At 34.0% G+C, this 11,797-nt stretch overlaps 3 protein-coding genes and 1 non-coding gene across 7 annotated transcripts; 1 reads left to right on the plus strand and 3 right to left on the minus strand.

The window, feature by feature from the left end:
* Positions 1–805: 805 nt before the first annotated feature.
* LOC111020817 (nifU-like protein 3, chloroplastic) lies at positions 806–4,423 on the plus strand. Of its 3 annotated transcripts, XM_088127712.1 has the most exons (5): positions 806–1,152; positions 1,212–1,332; positions 2,132–2,430; positions 3,095–3,288; positions 3,450–4,423. In XM_088127712.1, exons 1-4 carry the CDS (start codon positions 1,036–1,038, stop codon positions 3,284–3,286), a joined length of 729 nt encoding a protein of 242 aa, XP_087983838.1. In that variant the 5' UTR covers positions 806–1,035; the 3' UTR covers positions 3,287–3,288; positions 3,450–4,423. The 3 variants fall into 3 exon arrangements, with proteins under 3 accessions (XP_087983838.1, XP_022153284.1, XP_022153286.1); XM_022297592.2 differs by lacking the exon at positions 3,450–4,423 and having other exon boundaries at positions 807–1,152; positions 3,095–3,428; XM_022297594.2 differs by lacking the exon at positions 3,450–4,423 and having other exon boundaries at positions 809–1,152; positions 1,215–1,332; positions 3,095–3,428.
* TRNAE-UUC (transfer RNA glutamic acid (anticodon UUC)) lies at positions 3,555–3,626 on the minus strand. Its single transcript has one exon. It is a non-coding gene; the product is annotated as a tRNA-Glu (tRNA).
* On the minus strand, positions 4,153–7,101 carry LOC111020818 (uncharacterized). The gene is made up of 3 exons (XM_022297595.2): positions 6,875–7,101; positions 6,587–6,784; positions 4,153–4,662 (listed from the first exon to the last, which is right to left on the minus strand). Exons 1-3 carry the CDS (start codon positions 7,024–7,026, stop codon positions 4,416–4,418), a joined length of 597 nt encoding a protein of 198 aa, XP_022153287.1. The 5' UTR covers positions 7,027–7,101; the 3' UTR covers positions 4,153–4,415.
* Positions 7,102–8,092: 991 nt separating this feature from the next.
* On the minus strand, positions 8,093–11,797 carry LOC111020885 (thioredoxin-like protein YLS8). Of its 2 annotated transcripts, XM_022297677.2 has the most exons (4): positions 11,557–11,797; positions 10,789–10,822; positions 10,407–10,647; positions 8,093–8,682 (listed from the first exon to the last, which is right to left on the minus strand). In XM_022297677.2, exons 3-4 carry the CDS (start codon positions 10,524–10,526, stop codon positions 8,374–8,376), a joined length of 429 nt encoding a protein of 142 aa, XP_022153369.1. In that variant the 5' UTR covers positions 10,527–10,647; positions 10,789–10,822; positions 11,557–11,797; the 3' UTR covers positions 8,093–8,373. The 2 variants fall into 2 exon arrangements, with proteins under 2 accessions (XP_022153369.1, XP_022153368.1); XM_022297676.2 differs by lacking the exon at positions 10,789–10,822 and having other exon boundaries at positions 11,557–11,796.

Genomic DNA, 11,797 nt, shown 5'->3' on the forward strand with positions numbered 1-11,797 from the left:
ACAAAAAAAAAGTCATTCTAACGCAATAACCAAATGTCTAATGCAGCCAAAGGATATTTGATAGAACCAAACAATTAATATTTACATAAAAAACTAATCAAGAATGGAGGAATGAAAACAATAGTCAACTTTGACCTTAGCTCAAGGATCCCTTATTAAGAGATTTTGCATTCAAAATCTTCTGACACCACTTATTATACTTAAAAAAATGCAAGCACCTAATCAAAAACTTCGGACAAGCTTTTGTTTATCGAGGGTTCGAATCCCTCTCTTTCCGTACTAATTCAACTATGTTATTGACCACAATGTATCAAATCAAATAACAATGGATACTATTATTCCAATTGTTAGACCTTTCTTGAATATAGATTCTCTATTTCTAATTTTTGTGGTACGAAAACGAAAATACTGGAAAAAATGGACAAGAGATGAAAATCCCCCTACCGATCAATGATACATGAATGATAGAAAAATTTACTGATCAAAACTTTACTTTCCTTCGATCTCTTTACTTAGCTTTGGTGGAAGGGAGGACAAAATTATCAAAAAAAAAGAAAAGAAAATTCTTGGAAAGGATATTAACTCCTTTTTCTTTTAACTTAAAGTTTAATCTAAAATTTGATGTGTAATCCAATAAAATGAAATGATAGGAGGAAAAGACAATTATCTTAAACACTGAACTATGTTTCATGGAATAAATAATATTTAAGGTATCATCCCGATGAAAAGATGTTGACTTCGAATTTTCATCCCATAATATAGTAAATTATTAAACTTCAAATATCAAAGAGATAATGTCCGACTAAAAAAACTAAGGGCTTCTCCATTATTGTCCATGGCAAAAACCCAACGTGTGGCTAATTTTCAAGTTCAATCCACAAATTTCATCAATTTTCTGCTCACTGATCTTCCTCCTCTCCATCATCATCCAATCAAAATGCCTTCGTTTTGCAGTATCAGAGCCCAAATCTCCATTAAAATTCAGAAACCAATGGCCTAACAACTCTTATCCCTCAGTTTCTCGCTCGCATCTCAATGGTGGGCGCAATCTCCACTCGACCTCAACCTCTCAACGCAACTCCAACGCCGTATCGTTCCCCGTCTGACCCAACTTCAGCTTCGGCTTCGGCTTCCCATTTGCCGCTCTTCAAGGTTGGTTTCTACTCTCGATCAATTCCTTTCTTTGTTTGCGCTGATTTTGATTCCCGCAGCAGATTTCTGTTCCCAGTTCCCGCCGATATTCTTCGAAGCAGAGCTCGTTCTTCAGAGGTCAATTTTGTGGCAGGCGCTTTCTTGGGTTGAAGTCGAATTTTACTCGAAGGCGTCAGATAGGTAGCATTTCGGATTTCACTATTACTATGATTCATTACGAAATTCAAAATTTGGCTACTCTTGGAGTTGTAAGATGATAATTTTAGTTAGTTCATAGTTGAAGACTGAAGTGGTTCAATATTGTGATAATATTTTTAATAAACAGGTTGAGTAAAAAGATGATTTAGCAGAGTCAGAAGCAACTTCTCTTCCAGATTCCAACTTCTTCTCTTGGAAATCCTTTCCCTCTAGTTGTTTTCATGATGGAGCCTATCCACTAATCCAATAATTCACAAAGATAGCCTCAAGTTTGGTTCCGAGTCATGTGTAATATATCTTTGAACTTAAATTTTCAATGCTATGTCTAATAGGTCTTTAACAAAAGTATTTAATAAATTTGAAACTCTGAATGTTACGTCTAATAGGCTAACAATAGATTAAGAACCTATGAGTACTTTTAAAAATTGAGGACCCAGAAGGCTAAAATTTTATATAAAAATCACCGGCTAACTGTCGAGAGACTTAATAGATATAGTTAGGACTCAAAGTTAGTGATTTAACCCAACATCCAATACTAGAGCATAAATCCTCTATTTGTAGAAAAATCATCAACTAACTGTAGTAACTAAGAAACTAAAACAATCACACCACAAAATATCTATTACACCAAAAAAATAAAATAAAATAAAAAACTGTCAACAAAGAACAAACTATTAGTAGAACTAATTAACATAACACACTACATCAAAATCACAATCTCAGGAATGAGATTAATTTTTACTCCAAATTGATTGGATTTTGTGGGTTTTCTGTTGCAAAGGGAGTGTGGTATCACCCAGTTGTGTTCTTCCGTTGACTGAGGAGAATGTGGAGAAGGTGTTGGATGAGGTAAGGCCAAGCCTGATGGCCGATGGAGGGAATGTTGCTTTGCATGAAATAGATGGGCTTGTTGTGATATTGAAGCTTCAAGGAGCATGTGGATCTTGCCCAAGCTCAACAATGACACTCAAGATGGGAATTGAGACCAGACTCAGAGACAAAATTCCTGAAATTTTGGAAGTTGAGCAGATCATGGACACTGAAACAGGACTTGAACTTAATGAGGAAAATGTTGAAAAGGTTAGACTCTCAATTCAAACATCTTCTTCTATATGTAGAAGAAGAACTTAAAAGCACTTCCATATATGATCATTCAAACATCTTCTTCTATATGTAGAACAAGAACTTAAAAGCACTTACATTTAAGATGGGCAAAATTTAAGTCCCTGTTTTAAAAATAAATGTTCTAATATCTTAAGGTGCTTCGGAGCACAGTCTAACACCTACAAAAATTCTCAGAGATCCAGCGGCTTCAAGTATTTTTATGAACTTTCTATACCCAATTGTTTTGATAGAATTCAAATAGTTGAAATAAATGGAAAGATAAAAGATAGAGGGATTACAATAATCTCCAAGTTAATTCAAGGTACTTAGATCCTTCCTCTTGAGGTCACTCGAGCCTAAAAAACAATTGCCTACCTCCATCCTTCATCATGCTCTGTTTATAGCAAATTTGCTAACATAAGCCTAGTTCATCGATAATTGACATGTACTCCTTCTTTTGAGGTCAGAAGTTCGATCCCCATATTCCCAAATTGTTGTACTAAAAAAAATCCGCTAACAACTTCTCTAAATAATTAATAATATATCAATACCCTAATAGTATTCCTATCATTTTTGTAGCGTGTTTGTTGGTAGATGAGAATTGAGAAGATAAAAGAAGGGGTTTTGTGTGTGTTTTCAGGTACTTGCAGAGATTAGGCCATACTTGGGAGGCACCGGAGGTGGGATCCTGGAACTTGTTGAGATAAGTGATTATATAGTTAAGGTGCGGCTGAGTGGGCCAGCAGCTGGGGTTATGACAGTTCGAGTTGCTCTAACACAGAAGTTGAGAGAGAAAATACCATCCATTGCAGCTGTCCAGCTTATAGAGTAGCAGTAGCATTCATTCATTCTCAACTTTTACTTGCTCACACTCGTAGTTTCTGAGTTCAACTTGTCCTTTTCCTTTGTTTCTACGATTTTAATGAGGTTGGTCAATGTTGAGAATAGAGAATTTGTAGAGTTCTGTTTGATTTGATTGGTGTTCTCTGTTGCAGCCTCTTGGAATTTCTCTCTCGTTGGATTCTGAATCAGAAAATCAGAGAGAGAGACAGAAACAGAGAGAACAGAATGTCATGAAAGGGGAAAAAAAAAGAAAAAAATTCCGTTGCCGGGAATCGAACCCGGGTCTCCTGGGTGAAAGCCAGATATCCTAACCGCTGGACGACAACGGATGATTTTATAAAGTGATTGGATAATAATTTACTTATTGCTTTTTATTTATGAAAGAATCCCGCAATAATTCACTATTATTAAATTCTTAATATTTCAAAGCATAAAAACTAATATTTATTTAAAAAGTTAATAAAAGTATTTGGGAGGTTTTTTTAACAAAACTAGGTGAGAACAACTTTATTTTATTTTCAAATATTATTTTTAAGTAACTATTTAATAGTAATAAAGATTATCTTGAGAGCTTTTGGAAAAGGAGTTTTAATGTACTATATACTATATATATTTATGTGAAGAAAAACTTATCTAAGCAATAAATTAAATGGAATTATTTTGTATACTTTAGAAACTATATCGTTGTATGATTGATATTATAAAATTATTGAAAAAAAATCAAATTAAAGGAAACGTAATAGAACAAACTAAATATAGTATAGACATTTGGAAAACTCAACAGTCGAACTGTATGTTATAAAATTTAAAAAATGAAAAAAAGGGAAATTATTTAAGTAAATTTCAACAACAAAATAAAATAATTATCCTATAATAGTTTCAATTTCAAGGCAAACGTTACATAATTTTCTATACATTTTATACATGTAAACTCACAGTCTCTCCTTATACAAATACATTAAACAACCCTTTTTCCACCCAAAAAAAAAAAAAAAAAAAAAAACTCCCCCACAATAAAAGAAAGCAAGTTCAAAATTGTCAATATAGAGTATGAAATCTAACATCTCATCCAGATGAACTTGGAATCTTTTATTATTTTTTTTTCTTGGCACCATTAATTAATAATCATCATCATCATCTTCCCTAGTTCCAAAGAATCTTCTCACAACAGCTGCAACAGAACCAAGAAAAATGAAGAGAAAAAGAAGATCAAAACCTCCTCCAATGCCAACAGCAACAGAGGGGCCTGGTGCAAAGAACGAAAATGGTGACCATCCCCACCCTCCATAGTATGGCACACCATACCCAAATCCATACCCACCTACTAGAGGAGGTGCCACTGGTGGATTTATGTAGATATTTGTCCTGCAAAATCATATACATTTATCAAAATATATGGGAAAAAAAAGTCTTTTATATTTAAAATTAGGTTTGAATCACCCCAGAGCGACCCTCGGCTTGAGACATTTGGAGATATCCTCCAAAGCCCCAAGGCCCGAGCCCTAGGTTCATAGTGTTGGTTCTAGAGTGGCTGAAGCTTCTTCGAGATAGTGGGGTGAGGTATGAGCATAATGCAAAAAGTGAGTCTTCCTACGCTAGCTTATGCACACCTCGATTAATCTCATGGGGCCACCGCTTGATCCTACAACATTTGATGTCGAGAAACACATAGGAATTACTAATTCCTAAGGTAGGTGGCCATCATAGGGTTTGAACTCATTATCCCTTAATTAACTCTAGTCTCTTTAGACTAATGAACCACACATGATGGTTATCTGATTTTATATTTTCAATCTTTAAACTATGAATAAAAAGTTATAATTTGGCCTCTATGGTTTGGGCCTATGAAGCATGGATAATCGAATTTGAGAGATGTGCATGTGTCGAACATTTTGACTCTTGTTAGATACGACCTCTATGGTTTGGGCCTATGAAGCATGGATAATCAAATTTGAGAGATGTGCATGTTTCGAACATTTTGACACTTGTTAGGATACTTGTCGCACAATAGCCACATGTTAGACACTAGATTGAACAAATTGAATATGAGTCTAATACTTGCATTGGGTTCATGCTGGACACTTGTTAAGCACAATAAAGATGTGTTGAATACTCATGAACACTTTGAGCGTGAAAAGCACGTAAATGTATAAGCATTATAGACTTTAATATATATATATATATATATATATATATTATTAAGATATTAAATCACTTAGAAAATTGATAAGCAGTTTGGATCTATCTTGAATATTTTAACGTAAAACATTTATTGTAGACATCCTAAACTAAAACAAACTCTAGCATGAGAATTATCGAAATGTAAAAAAATAATATATTATTAAAAAAATGTATATTATATTAAACATGTCATTGCGATGTTTATGTCATAGATTTTAAGAAACTATTGTGCCAATGTGCTCATGTTGATGTCGTATTACGTCCATGTTTCTTAGTTTTATTTTGGTTTTATTTTTTTATTTTTTACAGACCAGTTTATGGTCACCTCGACTATTCACAGGTCAACTGTCCTAACTCTACTACATTTATATTTGGTTGACAAAGAAATTCGTAGGATATTAAATCCTAGGTAGGTGGCCACCATGGTTTGAACCCATTCCCTACTCCTTTGCTATTTACATTGTCCCTCATAGACCACTTGGACCATCCTATGATGGTTAATATTTTAAAAAATTCAAACATCGCATTTTATATTTCAGTTACACCTCACAAATAATTCTTTAATTAATTTTTCTCCATCTTTTTTCTTTCTTATTTTTTACTCAACTCTAAACATCAATTCATTGCTACCTAAATAAATTTAAAAAAAGAAAAAAGAAAACATGCGGCCGGCATTTAACATGAGAACAACATGACAACCATTAGAGACCAGTTTAAAACTTTTAAAATTATAGACACCAAGCTAAAACTAAAGTCTAAAGGGAACAAAAATTGAAACTTAAAATTATAAAAATTAAATTGAAACTAAACTCAGCGGATAACTTGATAATTTAATACCAAAAAGAAAAGTTATTCTAAACTTTGTAGTTAATTTTTCATAAACCTAAGCCTACTCTTGGTTTATAAGCACAAACCATATCTAATCTTAAAATAATTGAACCAGATACGCAAAAAATAAAATAAAATAAAAAATGATAAAAAAAATATCAAAATCGGTACCTTATTCTTGCGGGCACTATGAGTTCATGAATTTCAAATCCATAAACTAAGAAAAATTTAAAAAGTCAAAGCAAGAACCCAATTATATATTACCGATATTCGAAGTTACCTCGAATTATTGTTGATTCTCGGCGACGAAGGCCGAGGAGCCGCCGACCGGAATGCCTGGCCGCCGACTCGGCCGCCGGTTTTGGCGGCAGACGCATCATGAACCGATCCCAAAGTCAGAACCCCAGCCGCGAGAGTAACAATCGCAAGCTTCGCGAGCCGATTCTCATTTCCGCTCCCGCTCTTGAATGAAAATCCACTACACAACAAGAGAAACCAGAAACAAATCCAATCAATCACAAAACAAAGAGTGGAGGAACTTGGGATGAAAACGCCCAATCGAACTTACTCGGGATCATCGGCGGGAGGGAGTTTAGAGGAGACGGCGGCATTGGAAGAATGGAGAAGCTTCCTCATCCGTCGGGGGCAGCGGGCGGCGGCGGCGGCTGCGGCGGAGAGGACATTGGTGAGAAAACTCTGCTGCGATGAGGCTAATGCCATGGTGGTGGAAAAATGGAGGAGGCGAGAAGAAGGGTTTCAGATTTTTTGCTTTTAGGGGTTTTCTGAAAATCGAATGGAGAAGAAGAAGTGATGAAGAAGAAGATTTTTTTCCCCTTTTTTTTTACTGACTGTGAGGTTTCCACGTGGCATGATCTTGTCCATTGGAATTTGGAAGCTTCAAGAAATCTTTTCTTTTTTAGAAATTTTTCAGTTTTGTGCAAATGAAAATAATAGATATAATAAATAATAAAGGCTAAATATAATAATATAAATACATTTCAGGTATATATCAAAATTTCACGGGGAAATTTGACTGATCACGACTGTTTCAAATTCTAATTTGTAATTTTAAAGATCCATAGAAATGTCAAGATCTGAATTTCATGAAAATATCAAGATCTCAATTTTATGAAAATATCGATAAAATGTAGATGTCCATGAATATTTCTGAAAATGTTAAATTCGTATGAAATATTTAAATTAACAAATAAAAATTTCAACATTTCTAAATAAGTTAAAAATGATTAATACCATATTTTGTCGATTTGTTTATAATATTACGAAAATGTCATTTAATCCCTATTGTTTAACTTACCACCAGCTAAATTTTGCCATTCACTAATAGACATAAGTTGTGCAATTAATGTCCTCATTGTTATAATTGGAAAAGAGGACTAATGTAGTACAATAAGTGTGGGGGATCTTTTATTTGTTATCTAAGTTTGAGCATCTTTTATTTGTTTGATTTTGCAGCTAAATTCAAATATTTGTTTTTTTGGGAGGACATATTTTGACATGAATTTTGTTTTTTTGTTAGATAAATTTTGTGTAGTTTTATTCATGAGCAATTTTATCAAATTTAGTTTTGAGACGGTATTAATTATAAAACACATATTAAAGTTTCGAGTTCTAATTAATGAAATTGAAAGCATTTAAGGTTTAAGAATGGACTCACTCATCTAAGTTGAAGGGTAAAAAGTGAAAATATTCCCTAATAATAACTTATAGATTCGTATTAAAATTCATATGTAGTTACTTCAAAAGAATGGAAAAGTACAAATGAATATGGTAAATAAACATTATATTTGTGTATCATATCTGTTTGTTCATAAAATCATTTAGTTCCATGATTTTACATTCCAATACATCATCAATAGACAAGGAAACAGCTTATTCAACCTTATGCCATAATAAAATGACCACTTCAGAAACAGTTATATACCCTCTTCAGAGGTTCATCAATGATTCAATGTTTTGAGAAGTCGTAACAAAAACCGACATCGAAAACTGACTTTAATGTTATATAGTACATATTTCTGAGACATCAACAAGAACTTGCACAACATCTTAGTAGCGATATTTGGTTGAATAGTCCTTGGGTGCAATGACTAAACCACGTCCTTTCCTTGCTCCACGGTAGACCGTTTCGATGATATCAATGAACTCCTGCTTATCCTTGAGCGCCCAGTTTATCTTATTGTTGTTTCCAGTACCGAGATCAATCATTATGTGCTTGTTCCTAAAGAAGAACATGACAGTGGAAGGATCATAAAGTTCGTACATCGTGTTGAAATCAGGAACCTCCGTGATATCCACAAGGTATATTACCGCAAAGTTCTTAATTGTCTCTGCAACTGAGGCCAACACTTCATCCATCTAGATCAAAAACATATCAATCAGATAAAAACATCTCAAAAAACGATAAATTCTACCACCCATAGCAGTTATAAATATAACAAGGGAAAGAGAACAAAGATCTTCATAATCTTTAACATTTAAGATGGAAGGACTATGGGTTCAAACTTTGATTAGTCTGTTACAACATTTGTTTTTTAGTACAACATGTGGAGTGGGAGATTGAACTTACAACCTCTTGGTCAATGACCACTGAACTATGCTTGCTTTGGCTGCGACATTTAGATACTAGATTAAAGATCAATAGGCAAGTGGGTTGATGACAATTTTAATGAGGGAACTTCATTTCTGGTACATGATGAGACTGATGTGCCAAATATGTAGGAAGGTATGATTATAGAAAACGTCTAAGGAGCATAGTTGCAGCCGAACACATGACAATAATAGAGAAGCCAACACACACAAGGACACAATAGGTAAGCCAACCTGAGCTTGGTTTAATCGGTCAACCAATTCTTAGATCTGCACAAACTTGTATTGCTGAGGAAAACTTCCCCAGTACCAATCTTAAGAAATTAATCAATTGAGAGAATACCCAAACACCCTCGACCGACTAAAAACGATGAGACTAGAATCAAACTCAGTCCACTGGAAGCAAGAAGAAGAAGAAGAATAAGGAATTTGAAAAAGATATACGCAACAGGGTTAAGATTACATACGATGATGAACAGTAATATTTGAACTCGGGACTTCATACAATTCTAAAAGAACTATAAAATTCATTATTTTCATTTTTCAGTTAAAAATTATGTAATGAATCGTTGAGTTTTTCTTTCCCAACTTATCAATAAAACAAAGTCTTTAAAAGCTACACAATATGACAAGTACTATAGGTTTAAAATTTCAACTTTAGTCCATAGATACATAAATGATCTCAGTTAATCATAATACAAAAATAAGCACTAAGATTCTAAAATGATTATCTAAGTTAATTACAATACAAAAATAATCACTGAAATTCTCACATGACCAATGAAGTTATATCAGTTTGAAAGTTAGTAATGAACTTTTAAAGTAGCATCTATATACCTAAATTAATCAATTTGTTATTATGCTAAGCATAGCAAAATTGGATAATAGATTACAATCAATGGATTATTATTATTTTTTTTATAAGACACTGAGAATGTATTAAAGCAGAAAAACATATGCAAAAAGAGGGAGATGGGATATCCCAGCCAAAGGGATTACAAAAAGAATTATAAATCTGATCAAATCAAATTAAACCTCATGATTTTTACACACATGGGAGACAACTCATCAAGCATTACAGATTACAAAATAAATAAAAATAAAGAACTATTTTCTTTAAATATAAAAGAAAGTAATTTTTTTATCAGAAAAAGAAGCAATTTCATTAAACACAAATTGGAGAAAATGATGGCTCGAAAATACTTTAAGAAATAATCTACAAAAAAAAATATAGAATCTAATTTACTGAATGATTAAGGTCCCTTTTCAGAATCTCTTTAATCGACCAACGCACAACTAAAGTTCATTTCAAGCCAAATGACAATAGCAAATTAACCAACTCAATGGCTCTAGCACTGTAGCACAATAGTAAGGTACCATAAAAGAAATATTTCCGAGTAATTTCAGCTATACTTTTAACAACAAACACTGTGACCTGTAACTTGAGCAAGGATAATCTTTCCTAAGTTGCAAGGAAAAGAAAGAGAAAGAACCTGCATACAGGTCTCGTCCCAGTCATGGCCGAATCGAATAACCACAAGCCGTTCCTCTTCAGCGAGAATTGCTTGATCAACGGCCCAACCTGAGTGAAGATGCGGCAGCAAGTACGACATCTCTGGTTCTCACCTTCTCTCTCTAAATACAATCACACAATCTCACGCAGAAGAATCAACACAAAGAAGAAGAGGAAGTTCAATTGGGAAAAATGGGCTTCGAGGGTTTCTTCAATTCAATCTGTTTCATTACGATTCGTCAATCAATCAAATATCAATCTGTAAAAAGATTAATACAACAGAAGTTCTAGAATAAATTAAAATCTTAAAGTTCTTTGTAGAATAATTTGCGAGAGTGAAGCTAACTTCAAACTTCTTTCACCTTTACTTGAATTCCAGATCAAAGATGATTCATCCTAAAATGAAGAAAAAAACCGGAATAATGCAAGGAATACTATCAAGCCGCCGTAAACATGAAAAGCTGACAAAACCATAATTATATAAAATTTAAGATGTCAATATTAAGACTCAATCTCATAATTGCTGCAATATTAGAACTTCCCAAGGATAAGTATGTTATTCTTTATTAACCAAATGTCATTTAAAAACAAATAGAATTCGTTCATAGCAACGTGTACCAAGCCAATAACCATGTGTTTTAGAGAATGGTTGACCTAATTCACCACGAGTTATATAATCCCCACCATAGCTGGATGAGTACATTCCAACAATATCACTACTAATATAGAAATTAATCCCCAACCCAGATCTCCATTAGAGAAAATAACATTATAATGCCAACAAATTTGAACTACTTTCCAACTTGAATTGAAACTCTTAATAAATGACATGGTATGCAGAGCTCCAATATTAGTTAAACTCACTGGTTCCAGAACCCAAAAAACAAAAAGCAGGAAATTTCAAAGGAACGGTAGACAGAGAAAGGAATACAAAGGTGTTTGATTTTGCCTTTGAGCGAGAAACTTTCAGGTGCATTTCAGAGTTAGTAAACTCAGCGGGCAAAGTAAAGCTGGAGGATTGCAAGTTTTCTCAAACTTTTCAACACATTTTACATTTGAACTTTAAGAACTATCGCGTGAAGAAATGACAAAGCTAATTTGGGGGAATTTATGGAACGAAAGAATTTAACCTTTTTTCAAGCAGCCATTAGATGTATGGGGCGCGAATTTGAGCGGTTCAATCGTTGTGGGTCTCGCCAACGCCGATGCTGCTTGGGGTTGCTACTGCACCGTCGCCGTCGTTCGCGACTGTCGCCGGCGGTTTGGTGTGGCTAGGGCGGTGCCGGAGTTGAGAGAGAGAAATTGAGGGTTGGAGATTGAAAAAGTAGGAGAGAGAAGGGGATGGAGAAAAGTGAGAAGCGTAAATCCAAG

The sequence above is a fragment of the Momordica charantia genome, assembly GCF_013281855.1.
Source record: "Momordica charantia cultivar OHB3-1 chromosome 8 unlocalized genomic scaffold, Mcharantia_2.0 BLBB01000008.1, whole genome shotgun sequence".
NCBI classification, from domain to species: Eukaryota; Viridiplantae; Streptophyta; class Magnoliopsida; order Cucurbitales; family Cucurbitaceae; genus Momordica; species Momordica charantia.